Source organism: Saccopteryx bilineata, chromosome 10 (genome assembly GCF_036850765.1).
Source record: "Saccopteryx bilineata isolate mSacBil1 chromosome 10, mSacBil1_pri_phased_curated, whole genome shotgun sequence".
Lineage (NCBI taxonomy): Eukaryota > Metazoa > Chordata > Mammalia > Chiroptera > Emballonuridae > Saccopteryx > Saccopteryx bilineata.
The window spans coordinates 2,950,322-2,969,146 of NC_089499.1; the positions used below are offsets into that span (position 1 = coordinate 2,950,322).

At 56.4% G+C, this 18,825-nt stretch overlaps 1 protein-coding gene across 6 annotated transcripts in view; it reads left to right on the plus strand.

The window, feature by feature from the left end:
- Positions 1–18,825, plus strand: part of CNTN4 (contactin 4) — a 765,413-nt gene that overhangs the window by 590,148 nt on the left and 156,440 nt on the right. For all 6 annotated transcript variants that reach the window (XM_066245034.1, XM_066245033.1, XM_066245036.1 and 3 more), the window contains 2 exons: positions 5,251–5,353; positions 8,393–8,577. In XM_066245034.1, the coding sequence (XP_066101131.1) occupies positions 5,251–5,353; positions 8,393–8,577 (288 nt within the window). The remainder of the gene's footprint in view (positions 1–5,250; positions 5,354–8,392; positions 8,578–18,825) is intronic.

Sequence of the window (18,825 nt, forward strand, 5' to 3'; positions counted from 1 at the left end):
AAATAAAAGGCAGCCTGGACAGGAGCGGACGTGCTTTCAGCAGGCTGCGGACACCATCCTGCCCGTCTCCGGTCTGTATCTCTGCGTCCCGGCACCGGCACCGGCACCAGCACCGGCACCGGCGTGATCAATGCAGACCATGCTGCGTCGCCGCTGCGAACGCTGTCTCGGGTCATAAACAGACGTGACACAACCCGGACACCGCTCCGCCTGACCACGTAAACCACCTGCGCGGATCCCTGTCGAGAAACATCATCTCCTCTGAGCGGATGCAGCAGACGAGGAGCCGTGATCACACTTAAGAAGGACTTCCGTGCCGGGGGGAAGAGGCACAGCCGTTCGACTGTCGGCCGTGTCACAGCGTCAAGGTCCACCTTCCTGCGTCTCTGCCTCCCTCCCACACTTGTTCTCCACGCGTCTTGTCCCGAGCGAGGACGGGCGAGGGACGCAGAACACCCAGGAAAGGGACGCCCTGGGACAGGCACGTCCAGGTCGCTGAAGATGACCACGTCGCCTGCCAGGCGGCCCCATTTCTACACACGGTGCTTGATGGCCGTGGGTTGTTCCCGTGCACCTACGGAGGGAGGAGGCGGAGGTAGAGGCTAGACCAGGGGTCCCCAAACTTTTTACACAGGGGGCCAGTTCACTGTCCCTCAGACTGTTGGAGGGCCGGACTATAAAAAAAACTATGAACAAATCCCTATGCACACTGCACAGATCTTATTTTAAAGTAAAAAAACAAAACGGGAACAAATACAATATTTAAAATAAAGAAGTAAATTTAAATCAACAAACTGACCAGTATTTCCATGGGAACTATGCTCCTCTCACTGACCACCAATGAAAGAGGTGCCCCTTCCGGAAGTGCGGCGGGGGCCGGATAAATGGCCTCAGGGGGCCGCATGCGGCCCGTGGGCCGTAGTTTAGGGATCCCTGGGCTAGAGAGATGCATAAGCGGGAGACGGTCCTTCCCGGCACGCACGTCAGGATCCAGAGGGAAGGCAGAGAGTCTCGCCCGTGACAGACAAGGGGGTCATACCTCGTGGGAGATAAAGGAGAGAGGCGTTCGCGGGGAAGAGCAGAGCGGCGGGGACCCGCTCGGGGCGATCAGAGAGCACTCCTGGGAGACGGGGTCGCTGCGCTGAGACCCGAGGCGGGAGAGCGGCCGGCCACGCGGACGCGGCACGGGGAGTGAGAGGCAGATGTCCACGGATTGTGTGAATGTCCGTGGAACAGGACCCGCCGGAGCCACGGGGGGAGCATCCTCATGCCCATCGAGGGGTGCTGAGGAGTGAATTATGTCCCCCCAAAAGATAACGTGATATTGTAATATGACCTAACTGAGACATAGGACCATGGCAGAGGTACCTGGTTTAAATGAGGTCATTGCAGGAGGGTGTGTCTTTAATCCAGTGTGACTGGTGTCCCTAAAAGAAGACAGTGGGTAGGCCCTGGCCTTTTGGCTCAGCGGTAGAGCGTCGGCCTGGTGTGCAGGAGTCCCGGGTTCGATTCCCAGCCAGGGCACACAGAAGTGCTCATCTGCCTCTCCACCCCTCCCCCTCTCCTTCCTCTCTGTCTCTCTCTTCCCCTCCCAAAGCCAAGGCTCCATTGGAGCAAAGTTGGCCAGGGCGCTGAGGATGGCTCCATGGCCTCTGCCTCAGGTGCTAGACTGGCTCCAGTTATAACGGAGCAAAGCCCCAGATGGGCAGAATATCGCTCCTTGGTGAGCGTGCCGGGTGGATCCCGGTCGGGCGCATGCGGCAGTCTGTCTGCCTCCCCGCTTCTCACTTCAGAAAAATTAAAAAAAAGAAAAGATGGTGGGGAGACTCAGGGACAGTGCCGTGTGACGACAGAATTTGAGATTGGCGTGTCACCGCTGGAAGCCGGGGAACACCAGCCATTGAGAGCCACCTCCAGGCACCGGGAAGAAGCGGGAATGACCCTTCCCGAGTCTGAGGACAGAGCACAACCCTGTCTGCACCTTTGTGCCCAGCGTCCGGCCTCCGGGACGCTGAGAGAATACTTCTGTTTTGCTCTTGGCCACTCAGTTTGTGTCCCTTTGTTACAGTGTCCCTCAGGGACTAACGCACCCAGCAGAGGGCGCCGGGAACACGGTGCCTCCAGACGGTGAACCGCCGACACCTGCTACGGCGGGGAGGACCCTCCACGGTTCCTCCGGGGGCGAGGACCCCGTGTCGTCGGGTCCCCTTTATGTGAGGCGTCCAGAGGAAGTCGGGGTGCAGGGACAGGACCCTGTTGCTGGGCGGGGACCCGTTCTGGGGATGAACAGGCGAGCACATAATGGGTCTTGTCAGGGGACAGAAATGTTCTCCAACCGGCACTGGGGACGGCTCAGCACTCGGCCAGTTTACTGACCGCCGTGGAATCGGGCACTCAACACGGCTCAGTCTCTTGGGTTATAAATAATACGTCAATAGGCTTCTCTCTTTATTTTAAGAAGTGCTAGGAAACAGAGACGGGCAGAAAGGACTGACACTCCCCGGGCCCTGGAGACCACTGTGGGCTGCCAACGGGTCCCAGGGGCAGGGAGTGGGGGGCGAAGGGCACCCCGGGAGTGGACTCAGAGCGTGGGTCTTCACAGGCAGGCTTTGGGACGGGGACACCACAGCTCGGGGGAATCTGGGGACCCGAGTCCGCGTCCCAGTCACATTTCGGTTGCTCAGGACGAGGTTGTGGGAGAGGTCCGTGCCCCGTGGTGATAGTTTACAGCTGGTCAGAGACACGCGACTCATAGGCCATGTTTATGAAGAGGAGGCGGGGTAGGGGGAGCTGGGGGGACCACACGGCCCCCACCCTCACAGGGTCCCCTCCTGGGCTTGGCCCCTCCCACATGGGCTACCCTGCCGTGCAGACTGTCTGGCTTTTCTGGGCGTTACACAGATCTCTCTCTCTCTCTCTCTCTCTCTCTCTCTCTCTCTCTCTCTGGATCTGTTTTTAATTAGCGCCGTGCTCTGCGCAGGCAGCGGCCCCACACATGGAGCTCGGAGGTGTTAACTCCCTCCCTGTGCTCGGAGCCACAGGTCTGCTGTGCGAGGGGCCATCAGGACACGGCTCCGAGCAGCAGGTCCACAGCCCTGCCGTGCAGGATCGCTGCGTGGGGACGGGACGTGGGGAAGGCAGGCAGGAAAGCAAGCCCAAACCCAAGCGCAAGGGAACGGGGAGAGTGAGGGGCGGGAGCAGGAGCGGGAGGGTCCGCTTCTGTATCTGAGCCTGTCCCATCTGGGGCAGGGGGCTCCCCGCAGCAGTGAGAGGACTCAGGGACCAGAGCGGCGACCTTGAACGCTCGCTAGTTTGTTGCGAGGCTGAAGACAGACAGACAGACAGACGGGGTGAACGTCTTTGAGATGACAGCTTGCTTGTGACGGGCAGGGACAGGTTAGAAGTGTGATGTAAGCGGGTGTGAGCGGGGGCGTCTCTTTGAGACCAGGTCGCTGGCCGGGCATTGCTCTGCAGAGGAGGGTGCACCCCAGGTGGCCAAGCCTCCGAAGGCTGAGCCCAGGAGCTCCAGGGTCCCTCCGGAACCCGGCCCCCTTCCCGCCTGCCTGTGAAGGGAAGTACACGAGTGTGGCCACCCTGGCACCTCGGCCGACACGCCTCCCCCACAGCGAGCCCGGCTCACGGGTGTCTCTCCCAGCGTTCTGCGCTGGCGCTCCACACACGGACGCGGTCCCCTTCACGCTCCCCAGACTCGGAGGCTGCAGAGGGCAAGGGTCACCTCTGCCAAACAGGTGCAGACGTGTCTCTGTCCTGGCACCCGCCCCCGTCCGTCTGTCCGTCCGTCCCCGGCGTTCAGCTGCTTCTTCTGCGGCCCCTCGTCTCTTCTTCCGCTACGGGGAGCCTAAAGGAGGGATGAGGGGTGGGGAGGGTCCCCGTTGTGTCTGAGTAAGCTTTCTGTTGGCACGGCGGAGTCAGATGCCGCAGAAAACGACCAACCGGGAACTGAGTAGAAAAATGAACGGTCTGAAACACCAGGAGTGGCGGTCACGAGGCCAGCGAGAGACCGATCGGGAGTAATGACCAGGTCATTCGGCTGCGCTCCCGCGGCCGTAATCATAGAGTCATTTTTCAGGAGATGGAACAGTGGGAGGGGGTGACCTTCGAGGCAAGTGTGCCCCTGGCCAGGTGAGCAGGGCGTCAAGCTTGTGTTTCCGCTGGGCCCCCTCGTCTTCTTGTCACGTGGTCTCAGAATAGAACGAAATCTGGCCTCGGACCTTACCTTGCGCGGACTGACTCCTGATGACTTCGGATTAGCTTGGACGTAAAAGAGGTCATTGGTGGCCACAGACTGATGACTCAGATTTTTTTTTCCTTATAGAGACATAAGAAAACACACAAGTATTTTTTAAAACATGTAAACATTTTTCTGCAATGTTTCCCCCCCCCCGAAAAAAAACACCCCACAATGTCTTTGACTTCCCTGGCGATGAAGATTTGATCCCATTATTATTATTATTATTTTCTGAAGCTGGAAACAGGGAGAGACAGTCAGACAGACTCCTGCATGCGCCTGACCGGGATCCACCCGGCACGCCCACCAGGGGTGATGCTCTGCCCCTCTGGGGCATCGCTCTGCCGCGACCAGAGCCACTCCAGCGCCTGGGGCAGAGGCCAAGGAGCCATCCCCAGCGCTGCTCGGGCCATCTTTGCTCCAATGGAGCCTTGGCTGCGGGAGGGGAAGAGAGAGACAGAGAGGAAGGAGGGGGGAGGGGTGGAGAAGCAAATGGGCGCTTCTCCTGTGTGCCCTGGCCGGGAATCGAAAGCATTTCTGAGAAGCAAAGTTGGCTGCCTGCTGAATGCAGTCCTAGCAGATGGCGTGGCACGGTGACACGTTTTTCTCTGGCTGTCGCTGGGACCCGCGCCGCCACTCAAGGCCGGGCCGCGGGACAGGTTTCAAATGAAGGGATGGGATCCTGCCAGACAAGGAGGGGCGGGAGCCCCCACCATTATAACAGGAAGACACCTGCCTGCGTTTACAAGCACCTCCAGGGCCTGGCCTGCGGGGGGGCGCAGCGGGTAAAGCATGGACCTGGAACGCTGAGGTCGCCAGTTCAGAACCCTGGGCTTGCCTGGTCAGGGCACATAGGGGAGTTGATGCTTCCTGCTCCTCCTCCTCTCTCTCCCTCTCTCTCTCTCTCTCTCTCTCAAATAAATAAAATCTAAAAAAAAAAAAGTTGATAAAAAAATTTTTTAAAACACCTGCAGGACTCAGCCCCTCCTCTTTGTTCGCAGGCGTGATGGGCGAGTACGAACCCAAAATCGAGGTGCAGTTTCCGGAAACGGTGCCGACCGCCAGGGGCGCAACTGCGCGGCTGGAGTGCTTCGCGCTGGGGAAGTAAGTTCTGGTTCTGTCTCCGTGTCCACCCCGCCCCCCGCCCCGGGCGGGCGGGTGCCGTGAGGGCTGCTCAGGGGGGACCGCAGAGCGAGACTTTCTCTTCGTGTCATTGGGCAGACGCGTCCGCTCCCCACAGACGGGGGACCTGTGACCACCAGGGTGCAGGGTCAGGCTGCCCCTGACGTGGACAGAAAGGAGAGGCGATGGGCGGGTCTGGGCAGCCCTCTGTGCCCTCGCTGTGACCTGTAATGCACTCCCTGTGGGGCCCGGAATGACAGGAACACGGGGGCGGGCGGGGGGGGGGGACTTCACGGTGGGACAGTCAGGCCCGCTATATGGAAAAACAGATTTCCCATTCAGGCCCCCGTTCACCGAGACGGCATCACATGTGTCTCAGTTTCTCTTGAGATGGCCCGTCTCTCCTTTCTGCTTTGACCAGAGACAGTTAAGACTGGAGGGCGTCTCTGTGGAACGGAGCCGTCTGAGAGTTAGTCACGGCTGGATCGTTCAAGCCTTAGCTCAGCCGACCCGGGGACCTGGGGGCTCTCCCAGCGCCTGTCTGCCCGAGGGTGTCAGGACGGCCCAAAGCACGTCGGTTCTGATTTTACCAGTAAACCCTGCAGAAAAGGCGTCAACCAGTAAAACTACCGTGAGAAACGAGAACGTTTTAACCCATCTGCGCATTTTCATGACGCTCCGGACCGAACCCCCACACCCACCCTGCCCGTCTGGGTGACCCACGGTAGGGTCCCTGCCTAGGCTTTCCCCTGCGCCCGGTGTCTGCCGAGGCCACTGCTGCCCCAAGCCCCGACCAGCGTCAGTCTGTATTCAGGTGACGTTCTTGTGTCATACGGCAGCCGTGGAGGGAATGTTTTCCTTTTTTCTTTTTAATATTATTTTCACATCGCGCAGAAGGATGCTTTTGGTTTTCATAGTTTCAAATCATAACAGGATAAGCCGATATGGTATCTTGGACTTGGATACAGTATTAGTACAGTAGCCATTTTTTATGTCCCAAAAAAACCTCCACATTACATAAATTATGACATAGTCGTACGACCGAACTCTGTACGGACATTAAAGTCAAGTTTAAAAAAAAAAAACAAAAAACACGTAAGACATAGAAACCGCCCATGATTGATCGCTAGGAGACTAGGAGCAGATTGCCAAACAGTATGATGTGGTCCCATTTTTACTGTAAATTATATACATATATATAAAGAAGGTCAATCCAGGGGAAGGTGAGTGCGGCTACGAGAGGCTAGGAATATGGTTGGTGGACTTGAGAGGGGACATCTTGAAAAACCTTGTTTTTCAACCTTGAGAACCAGATTCGCGGTGTACGCCCAATCCAGGCGGGGCTTGCATCAAACCCTATTCATGCTGCTTGAATGCGACTAGAATAAAAAACAAAAGACCCAAATTGAGCCCTTCCAGCCCGCAGAGAAACGCCTGGGTGTGCCACCCAGCTGCCGAAAACGAACCCACGGACGTACATGCGGAAAGGCTGTGTCTGAGCAGTTATGTGCAAACACACACGTGCCAGGGTGCAGACAGGGTCCTGGGCTTCTGCGTTCTGAGTTAGCTGTCTTCCTCGGGAACCTGAGTCCCTCCCCCCCCCCCCCCCCCCCGGGAAGGAAGTACAGTGAGTGCAGCTGAGGATAGCTTTAATTGTTTAAATACCATCTCAGGTTTTTCCAGAGAAGATGAGCAAGTGTTTTACTCTAATTACTTCTCTATGGGTGTTTTGATGGAAAACAAAGAAGTAAATAACTGTGCCCCCCCCCCCCCCCAGGAACTGGCCACCTTCAGACGCTGTGGTTGGCTCACTGGGCCCTGGGTTGGCAGACTCAGTGATGTCCCTCTTGCAGTTTGAGGTGTGTTTTAACCGCTGAGCGGGCACACAGGAACCCGCCGGCTGCTGCTTTTTTTTTTTTTTCTTCCTTATCTCACCATTTTAAATAGAGTTTCCCTAAATCAGCCTCCTCCTGATGTGGACTGCTCTAAGTCCAGAAGGATCCCCAAGGAGGCTTCCAGGAGTGAAGAAGGAGAAGTTGCCAATTTCTTATCAGGGGAGCCTTGAAACCGACACAAGTCGCTTCTGCCTTATCTCAGTAATCAGGGTCTGCCAGACGCCCCCCTACCCCACCCCATTCCCACCAGGTTCAAGGGGAAGGGCTGTAAACTGCATCATGATGGGAGGAGTATAAAGGGACTTGCGACCATCCTCAGCCTGCTACATTGTATGTGGCCGTCTTTCCTATTGTCCTGTTTATGATTTGGAAGAAAACAGAGGTACTCAGAGAAATAAAAAACAACAACACAACAATTGTTTTTTAAAACGATTGTTTTTATTTCCATGGTGATAGGGAGGGCAGAGGTGATAGATCAGGGGTCCCCAAACTTTTTACACAGGGGGCCAGTTCACTGTCCCTCAGACCGTTGGAAGGCCGGAATATAAAAAAAAAAAACTATGAACAAATCCCTATGCACACTGCACATATCTTATTTTAAAGTAAAAAAGCAAAACGGGAACAAATACAATATTTAAAATAAAGAACAAGTAAATTTAAATCAACAAACTGACCAGTATTTCAATGGGAACTATGGGCCTGCTTTTGGCTAATGAGATGGTCAATGTGCTTCTCTCACTGACCACCAATGAAAGAGGTGCCCCTTCTGGAAGTGTGGCGGGGGCCGGATAAATGGCCTCAGGGGGCCGCATGCAGCCCGCAGGGCCGTAGTTTGGGGACCCCTGTGATAGACAGATGACATGACGTTTAAGTTAGGAAAGGTTTTCGATGTTGGTGTGAAATGCTACCTGCACCGTCCTCCTCGAGCTGTGACTGCGGAGAAAATCCTGATGGTGATACGTGCGTGCCTGATGTGGGGGGGGTGGGGGGTGGAGCGCTGTCCGAGACTCGTGTGGCTGTGTGTTCAGAACCAAGCAGGACGGGGCTGTGGGAGCCCAGGATCGCGTCCACGTGGACGGCCCCACGTTCTCTCGCCTGACGCCCTGCTCTCTGTCCCGGCCCCCAGCCCCGTGCCCACGATTCTCTGGAGGCGAGCCGACGGAAAGCCCATCGCGAGGAAAGCCCGGAGGCACGAGTCGGACGGGGTCCTCGAGCTCCCCAACTTCCAGCAGGAGGACGCCGGCCCCTACGAATGTGTGGCGGAAAACTCCCGGGGCAGGAACGTGGCCAGGGGGCAGCTGACGATCTACGGTAAGTTGCCGACCACGGCTCCTCCTTGGCCGACCGTCCTGGGGTGAACGTGGTGGGAGGGGGGTGATGATCTGGCTCTTTTGGGAAGGATGGTGCAAACTAAGCCTGTAAACCTCCCCCCCCCCAACACCTGAGCGGGGCTGTTCCCTGGGTGTCGGTGGGTGTGGGGAGGGAGGTGGAGCCAGGCCGTGACAGAGCAGAGAGGAAGCCTTCAGGCTGATGCCTTTGGGGACAGGGGTTCCAGGGAACACAGGTGCGAAGGAGCTTTTCTCCCTCCCGCCACCCAGCTGTTAACCCCACCCCGGAAGTGCTGTGTCACCCCTCCTCCTGTTTCCACTTGTTTCTGTTTTAAAACCCCACCCAGGCTTTTCTTCATCTGGGATTTGATTAGGGGCTCGTGGTAAGCCTGGTCATTTCTCCTCTTGGGTCATGGTTTCGGGGACTGTTTTTGCAAGGCACACTTGCCAGATTTAGCTCCGATCGGAGCAAAGTGGTCGTGACAGAACTCTCACCCGAAAGGTCGCTTCACGTGCACCTGCCTCGGTTCCAATCAGCTCCTGGGCGCCGGGCCAGATGTCCTCTCCGTGCGAAAGCTCTAGCACGTGGTCCTCAGGCGAGCCGGCGTGGAAGGCCTGCTGGGTGTCTGTTCGATGTCCAGAAAGGGGTTTCATAGAGCGGATCCCTGAGCTCTGCCAAGTGGGAGCATGCCCGAATCCCAGCTGTCCGGGCTGTTGAAAATAAACGCTATATATTATAGATCGGTAACGATTCAGGAATGGTTTACACACACACCCAGTGCCTTCCAGTGATGAGAGTTGTTCTCGTGGGGACACACTGTACCAAAAAGATGTAAGGGGTCTCCTTTCTTGCAATCACTGGAACCACGGAAGTCTGCTTATTTCAGCAGTTCTTCTTCCAGAGCACTTTGGTTGTAAGACAGGGCCAAAGAATTCAATTCAATTATCGTCTAAGGCAGGGGTCCCCAAACTACGGCCCGCGGGCCGCATGTGGCCCCGAGGCCATTTTTCCGGCCCCCACCGCACTTCCGGAAGGGGCACCTCTTTCATTGGTGGTCAGTGAGAGGAGCATAGTCCCCATTGAAATACTGGTCAGTTTGTTGATTTAAATTTACTTGTTCTTTATTTTCAATATTGTATTTGTTCCCGTTTTGTTTTTTTACTTTAAAATATGTGCAGTGTGCATAGGGATTTGTTCATAGTTTTTTTTATAGTCCGGCCCTCCAATGGTCTGAGTGACAGTGAACTGGCCCCCTGTGTAAAAAGTTTGGGGACCCCTGGTCTAAGGTATGTTTCAGAAGCCTCGTTGGAAACTGGGGGGTTGGGGTGGGGATTTCGACAGTCAGGTCACCTTCAGTGACCTCTCCCACGTGACCCTCGGCACTTTGGACTTCTGTCCGCCCAGTAGGTCCCGGGAGGCAGGAGGGCACGGATTGTGCTAGAGCGCACAGCACACGCTCACGTGGGCCGCGGGTGTTTGTGTCCACCTGCGTCCTCCCTGCTCTCACCCCTCATCCACAGCAATGGAGACGAGCTCCCTCGCTGAACTCAGGCCCAACCCACGGGCTGGACGCGACAGAAACTCGCCCAGTTTTGGTTTTGTTCCGCGGTGGTAGCTGGCGCCTCACTTCACTGGCTGGAAAGTAAAAGACACCCCCGTTCTTCGGCTAGAAGAACAGGAGGCTGGAGTCCGCAGCTTCGCTCCGTCAGACCCTGTGGCCGGCTTTTGTAAAAGTATTTAGGGTACTTTTGTTCCCTCCAGTGAGATCCTTGTTTCTTACATGTCAGGTAGGGGCAGCCCTGAAAAGACTCAGAGAAATTGCCAGTTTTTTGTTTTGTTTTGTTTTATTTCTTTATTAGTTGAATAGACTTTGCAGTTTGGCGGGGGCCTATGCTTAAGAGTGTTATCTGAGCTGCTCCACCCACCGAGTCCAGCCATTCTCGCTTTCCTGACTCTCCTTCAAGCGAAATTCCTGCTTTCGGCCTGCGTGAAAGGCACGAAATCTTCCGTGACCAGGAGCTGACACAGGTTCTCTTAGTGGGTCCACTGACCCCACAGGGAAAAGGCTTCTCCCGAATTTCTGTTCTGAGAGCGAGCCTTCCCCGGCCCCCCAGCCTTGTGCAGGGAGACGTCTTTCCGGGGGTCCTGACCGGTTCCCTTGAGCGTGAAGTTCTGCTCACCCACGTGGGGGGTGGGGTCAGTGCAGACTGTCCTCCGCCCCCCCCCCCCGCGGTAGCTCCGCCTTCTCCTCCGCCCCCTGCGGTAGCTCCGCCTTCTCCTCCGCCCTCCGCGGTAGCTCCGCCTTCTCCTCCGCCCCCCGGGGTAGCTCCGCCTTCTCCTCCGCCCCCCCCGCGGTAGCTCCGCCTTCTCCTCCGCCCCCCGCGGTAGCTCCGCCTTCTCCTCCGCCCCGCCCCCCCCCGCGGTAGCTCCGCCTTCTTCTCCGCGTGGTCAGCCGCCCGGACCCTGGAAGCTGGTCGGACCTGTGGGTTTTCCTGGCGCTGGGCTGTGGCACCCACGTGCGTTCTTTTATTTTTCCCTCGCGTCGCATCTCAGTGGGACAGAAGTTATGGCGTTGTTTCCGCTGTCACAGGGGAGCTTACTTATACAAAAGTGCTTAGATATCTTTTTTGGGGTTTTTGTTTTTTTTTGGTCTCTGTTGGGTTTTCCCCATAGTGCTGTGTTCCTAATACTCAGCTCCGAGAACCCCAACCTGAAGGAGATGTTCTCATTCAAACCACGACGTAGATCACGGAAGGGGAGGGGGCGCCCCTAGTCACGGATGCAGAAACGAGAGACTGTCCGGCGGTGTTACGACGGGCTGTGCGCAGGGGCTCGGGGACGGCGATCCCTGGGCTTCCGGCGGGGCCCCTGCCGCCACTTCCGGTCCACGCGGTCGCGCCCCGCTCCTCGGAGCTGCACCGCCACAGCCCAAGGCGTGCTGACCCCTGCCCCGCGTTACGAGAGGACCTCTCCCTCCTCGCTCTCAGACCACACGCCCCTCTGAGGCCTGGCCCTGTGCGGTCCCTCTGCCCCTGTGCGGTCCCTCCGCCCCCGTCTCCCGTGACCCCGTGAAGGAAGCCCGCGTCCCGGCCGGGGTGTGCCCACCCGGAGGGGTCTTGAGGTCAGCGTGTGCTAGTCATCGTGTCTGGGGCCCCTGTGAAGAAGGAGACTAGTTCAGACGTAGGAAAGCTTAACCCTCCCCCACCCCCAATCCTGGCTTTCCGGTCACCTTTGACCATGACCTGTGCTGGACCAGGGTGGCCTGATGGCAATCTGCTCTCTCAGACGTTTCTCAGCGCAGAAACTTCCTAAAAATAGATGCGTTTCTTTTCAGGGGTAAAATACCGTGGATCTTTTTTGCTAACGGTCAGAGTTTTCCAAAAACGATTTTCGTGTGTTATTAATCCGTTCAGCAATTTTTTCCCCCCCACTGGCTGTCGTACAGCAGGAGGGCTGCAGCGACAGAGCCTGGCCCTTAAGGAGTTTCACTGCTCCAGAAGTGGACAGACAGCCTACTGTTCAATAAGTAAACGAGCCAGGAACGTTCTCGTTGTGATAAAGAAAGATGAAGAAAATAATTAGGAAGGTGATGCGAGACAAGAGCCCGGGGGCAGGGAAAGGTCTCCAGAGATAAGGAGTCAGGGAGGTCGTGCCTCCAGCTGACCTCTGAGCTGAACTGTCCACAGTGGGAGAGAGCCAGTCTTCTGAGGGGGGGTACTGTTCCAGACAGCCGGTCAGGAAGTGCAAAGGCCCTGAGGCAGGAAACGCCTGGACACCGGGTCACAGTGAGAAACAGCACAAGTGTGAAAAAACCCGGAGGCTGACAGATAACGCGGCACCCCGTAAGCCCAGCCCAGCGTCTGGGTCTTGTTCTGGGCATAACGGATGGGAAACCGCACAAGGATGTTATCCAGGGCCGTGACTCGGTTGACCTTTGCCTTCAAACGGCCTCTCTGGCTGCGTCGGGAGGAGTCGAGTCTATGGAACTGGGAGCAGGAGCGTGAAAACCGGTCAGGAAGCCATCTAGGTGAGAGGCATGGGTGGCTGTGACTCAAGGAATGAAGAGAAATATATCTTTAAGATATATTTTGGACTGACCAGGCGGTGGCGCAGTGGATAGAGCGTTGGACTGGGATGCGGAGGACCCAGGTTAGAGACACCGAGGGTGCCAGCTTGAATGCGGGCTCATCTGGTTTGAGAAAAGCTCACCAGCTTGGACCCAAGGTCACTGGCTCGAGCAAGGGGTTACTCGCTCTGCTGAAGGCCCGCGGTCAAGGCACATATGAGAAAGCAATCAATGAACAACAAAAAACTGATGATTGATGCTTCTCATCTCTCTCCGTTCCTGTCTGTCTGTCCCTATCTATCCCTCTCTCTGACTCTCTCTGTCTCTGTTTAAAAAAAAAAAAAAAGACATATTTTGGAGTTAGAGCCCATAGTTAGAGTCCCTTGCGTCATTCCTATGATCACCCGGGTTACAGATGAGGAGACTGACTCCCAAAGAGATGACGCGGTGGGTGGACGTCCACAGGAAGTCACGTTGTGCGTTGGGGTCGGCCCAGATGAAACTAGAACACAGAATGCCGCGCCCTTCCCGCAGGATCTCAGTCTGCAGGTGGGGGCCGAGAAATTGCATCCCGTGAAGTTCCCAGGTGAGGGCGTCCACGCTAAGGACCGTCACGCTGCGCTAGCTGGGCCGTTTCTCAGGGGGACGGTGAGAAACCAGGCGAGGTGTCCCGAAAACTCCAGAGCGCCCAGGGCGACCTGTCCTGCCAGCCAGCCAGCGCACGCCGGCCGGGGAGAAGGGGCGGGGGGACGTAATAACCCTGTCAGAAAGGGTCTCATTCACTTGGTAACCGCTCCCCTTTCCGCCTCCTGCGTCCGCCTAGTCGTTGCCTTTGGCACAGACGGGCCGAGAGGGTTGTAGTCCTCCTCGTCGTCGTCGTTTGGAAGAATGAATTGTGAACCGGAGGACCCTGAGCTTGAATATCTTTTGTGCCAGCGGTATTGTTAAGAGATTTAACACTGTCTTCGCCATGAGGAAATCGTCTAGTATCTGAGCAGTAAAATAAAGCTGTGTGTTTTATTGAATCCTTTTTCCTGTTTGACCCGGAAGAAACAATTGGGGGCCAAACCATTGACTCGTAAAAGTTGAGGAGAAAGAAGACCCAGGGATGAATAATGACTTACCCCACATCTCACGAGTGCGCGTCAGAGCGTGGGCTAGAACTCCCTGTCTGTGTTGATACACCATATGTTACTTCTACTGCCGGTAACACATTTTAACAAAATAGGTAAGAAAAAAAACCAAAACAAACCCATCAATCATCCGGATAATTTCCCTACATATTTTCCGCAGCAGTGTCAAAAATGAAAACATCCTGAAGAACGATTGATATTTTTTCCCCCACTTCCTATTTTCTAAAACGTTCACCTGATGCTTGAATCCAGAAGGAGCAGCTTGTATTCACCTCTCCAACGTCCGTCGGTCGCTGCCTGTCTAGACCTCGGTCCCCTTGGGCTCTCACGGCGGCACTGGGGGGCCGGGTGACGGTCCGCATGGGTGTGAGAGTGTCTATAAATAGGTCACCAATCATGGACCTAGGCACAGGGCGCCCGCCTGGACAACATCCTCGTTTCCCACAGGGGTGCCGCCTGCCTGTGACCGCTAGGATAATAGTCAGCCCTGCGAAGTGGCTCCAAGGTCGGAGGGACCAAAATGTGGCCACAAGCCGTTAAGTAGAGTGAGAGCCTGTTCCGTGGTCCTAACAGAACTGAACTCGGGGCCCTCCGTTTCCCTTCCCCTTCATCCCATGTTTCCCGTAAAGAAGGTCGCTGGAATTTTTCAACGGGATACATGTTGGGGACGTGTAGATAATGGCTGGTGTGCAATTGTGCAGGAGTGAGGACTCGGGGTCCTGACCCCCGATAAACTCCAGACCAGGGAAGGTGGGGTCAGGTCAAGGGCAATATATCCAGAAGCCGTCCACTTGCCTTCCCCTGTATCGGCCCAGAGGGCAGTGTAACTGTAACAGTGTTTCGCCATCAAGGGATAGACGATATATATGTGGCTGTGATTAATCCTGTTTACAATGTGGGGGTCTGCATAGGTGACCCCAAACTGCATTTCAGACTTGACCGTCTTTCCGTAGTAATAGTACCAAACCAACGTGTGCAGGCCTCCCTTGGAGATGCGATTGAGGCATGGAGTTATAACAGGTAGTCTAGAGATTAAGTGATAAATCCCACAGAGCCACATGCATGATTAAGAAAGGAAAAAGAGACAGTGTTTTCTGTGGTGCACTACAGTGGACCGTGTGTTAACCGGAGGCCTTTGAACTGGGTGGCCCAAAGCCACATGGGGAGATACGAACAGTCTCCATCGGGCACAGACGTTCATTGTGCAGCACAGAACACTCGCCCACAGAGAGGCGACCCGTCCAGTCTGTCCAGTCTACGGGCGCGAGCGGCCGCAGCGGCCAGTGTGGGCCCTGGCCCCGCAGCTCTGCACCTGCTGTGTGAGGAGACCGACCGTCCCATTCTTTGTCACTTACATAACGTGCTATTTCACGGCTTGCCTCCCTGGGCCCACGTCCAGACATTCGCTTCCAAAGGACCGTGTGCCTGTTGTTTCAAACGGGGCTTCTGTGAATCCCTTTCGCTTGAAAAACCAAGGACGCAGGTACCTGGCACTGCCCCCGCACAGCCTGAATTTCCTGCCGACTTCACCTTGGGGGGAGGGGCGGCACAGATGAGTTACCTGTGAGCTTTCCGGGCCACCGGGGCTATTAACCCCCCGCAGACCCTGTCCGCAAAGACAGAAGCAGCTGGAAGGAGGGTTTAATGAGCGAGAACTCTGTAAGGTCTTTTCAAAACCCTCCCTGGGGGGCTTGTCCTGCCCCTCCCCCCCCTTGTCTCAGATTGCCAGGTTTGGCCCCAGCAGACCTCCCCTGCCCCTCCCCACCCCCCCTTGTCTCAGATTGCCAGGTTTGGCCCCCAGCAGACCTCCCCTGCCCCTCCCCACCCCCCCCCCCCCCCCCCCCCGTCTCAGATTGCCAGGTTTGGCCCCCAGCAGACCTCCCCTGCCCCTCCCCACCCCCCCCCCCCTTGTCTCAGATTGCCAGGTTTGGCCCCAGCAGACCTCCCCTGCCCCTCCCCACCCCCATCCCCTTGTCTCAGATTGCCAGGTTTGACCCCAGCAGACCTCCCCTCCCCTCCCCACCCCCATCCCCTTGTCTCAGATTGCCAGGTTTGACCCCAGCAGACCTCCCCTGCCCCCCCTTGTCTCAGATTGCCAGGTTTGACCCCAGCAGACCTCCCCTGCCCCTCCCCACCCCTTGTCTCAGATTGCCAGGTTTGACCCCAGCAGACCTCCCCTGCCCCTCCCCATCCCACCCCCTTATCTCAGATTGCCAGGTTTGACCCCAGCAGACCTCCCCTGCCCCTCCCGACCCCCCATCCCCTTGTCTCAGATTGCCAGGTTTGACCCCCAGCAGACCTCCACTACCCCCCCCTTGTCTCAGATTGCCAGGTTTGGCCCCCAGCAGACCTCCCCTGCCCCCCCCCTTGTCTCAGATTGCCAGGTTTGGCCCCCAGCAGACCTCCCCTGCCCCCCCCTTGTCTCAGATTGCCAGGTTTGGCCCCCAGCAGACCTCCCCTGCCCCCCCTTGTCTCAGATTGCCAGGTTTGGCCCCCAGCAGACCTCCCCTGCCCCCCCTTGTCTCAGATTGCCAGGTTTGGCCCCAGCAGACCTCCCCTGCCCCTCCCCACCCCCACCCCCTTGTCTCAGATTGCCAGGTTTGGCCCCCAGCAGACCTCCCCTGCCCCCCCTTGTCTCAGATTGCCAGGTTTGGCCCCAGCAGACCTCCCTTGCCCCTCCCCACCCCCACCCCCTTGTCTCAGATTGCCAGGTTTGGCCCCCAGCGCTGTTTTTTGAAAGAAAGCGCTGCCTAAGCCAGGCGAGGATAGCGGAAATCTATGACATTGAGATCTCCGTTCCGCCTGTGGTTTTTTGATGTTTCCCTTTTGAACTTCAACTTGACATTGCTTCATAAGTTACATCTGCCCTTCCGATGTCTGCTCCCCCCACCCCCGGCTCTCGGCACAGTGCGGTTCCGTTGTTGTTCACAGGCTGCCTAGCCCTCTGGTGCGTTTCTCCTTGGCTTTGTTCTCCAGGGCTGTGCTGGGGTAAGAATTCAGCGGGGTCAAAGGAAGGAGCGCTCTGGCAGAATGCTGCCACCAGCCCAGTCAGGGCGACACAGCATCTGCCCCCTCCCCGCGCCCACCCCCGCTGGGCAGAGAGCTGATGAGGCCGCCAGCGGCTCCGTGAGCACCCCCAGCACTGGCAGCAGGAGGAGGGAAGGGTGGCCGCCCACCTCTTCTCCAAGGAGGAAGGTTACGGCCCTGCCTTCAAGTTAATGCCTGTTGATGTTACAACTTTTTCTGAGAGTTGACCCTTCTGGCCTCCCCCTCTCTCACGGGCAGCCTAGCTTCCACCAGCAGAGGGTTTGTGAAATTGTGCTTGGCTCTTTGAAACGCAGGAAATTGCTTCGGGATGGGGAGAAAGGAGGAAGCGTTTATTCGGGGACCTGGAGACCTCTGCTGGTTGAGAGACTTGTCGGGGGTTTTTCTAGGTTTTCTTTGTTGTTTAAGGGAGTCAGGCGGACAGCTTGGCCTCCACGTGCGCCGACCCCCTTTCTGAATTAAATCACGGATCATTGGGAGCCTTGCTGGAAGGGGAGAAGAGAGGCCAGGTGAGGAAGGGACCTGTTGAGAATATTGAGTGGCATCTTCTAATGAAGGGGTCCCCAAACTACGGCCCGCGGGCCACATGCGGCCCCCTGAGGCCATTTATCCGGCCCCTGCCGCACTTCCGGAAGGGGCACCTCTTTCATTGGTGGTCAGTGAGAGGAGCATAGTTCCCATGGAAATACTGGTCAGTTTGTTGATTTAAATTTACTTGTTCTTTATTTTAAATATTGTATTTGTTCCTGTTTTGTTTTTTTACTTTAAAACAGCGGTCCCCAAACTTTTTACACACGGGGCCAGTTCACTGTCCCTCAGACCGTTGGAGGGCCGCCACATACAGTGCTCCTCTCACTGACCACCAATGAAAGAGGTACCCCTTCCGGAAGTGCAGCAGGGGCCGGATAAATGGCCTGAGGGGGCTGCATGTGGCCCGCGGGCCGTAGTTTGGGGACGCCTGCTTTAAAATAAGATACGTGCAGTGTGCATAGGGATTTGTTCCTAGTTTTTTTTTTATAGTCCGGCCCTCCAGTGGTCTGAGGGACAGTGAACTGGCCCCCTGTGTAAAAAGTTTGGGGACCCCTGATCTAATGAGATACCGATAGCCACTCTGACGCTCAGGTCGGCCTGGGCAGGCGTCACCCTCTCGAACCGCCCTGCGAGAAGGTAGTAACAGTTTAGAGGGAGAGAGAAAGCTTCCCTCCTGCATGAAATCTGGGCTGGAGGTCTTCTGCCTAATTGGGTTCGTCGTTCAAGTTAACGGTGGCGTGAACCACGCTGTAGGTGGCAGGCCTGATATCTGGGAAGACATTTTACAGAACGTGGGATGAGCACCTCGTTGCCTCCTTTAAGAGCAAGGAGGCCGGACCTGTGGTGGCGCAGTGGATACAGCATCAATCTGGAATGCTGAGGTCACTTGTTCAAACCCCAGGCTTGCCTGACCAAGGCACATATGGGAGTTGATGCTTCCTTCTCCTCCCCCCTTCTCTCTCTCTCTCTCTCTCTCTCTCTCTCCCCCCCCCTCTTTCTCTAAAAATGAATAAAGAAAAGCAAACTCTAAAAGAACACGGAGAGAAAGTGCACCCATGGCTGAAGTGTGACAAATGTAGCACACTTTTGGAGGTGCGGGGCGAGTGGGGGGGCAGGGCGAGCAGCTGGACTTCTGGTGCTCACGGTGGTCAGGGCTCGGTCTGCTGGGAAAAATTTAGTGAAAATCCGCACTCGTTCGGAGGTTTGGAATTCGGGGCGCCACGCTCTCGTGGGTAACATTCTATCGAAATGAAATAGGAGCCCAGAATGAGGAAATGATTGTCTCGTAAGAGAGAGGAGTCACAAAAGTTGTGGCTAGGATGTGTGAGGGTCAGTATTACCAGGCAGAAGAGAGGCTAAGCGCCGTCACACAGAGACCGTGAGATGCAGTGGCTTAAATGACTTTATTTCTGTCTCACGTATCTTTCCAAAAACAGGCAGGCCAGTCAGTGGCGG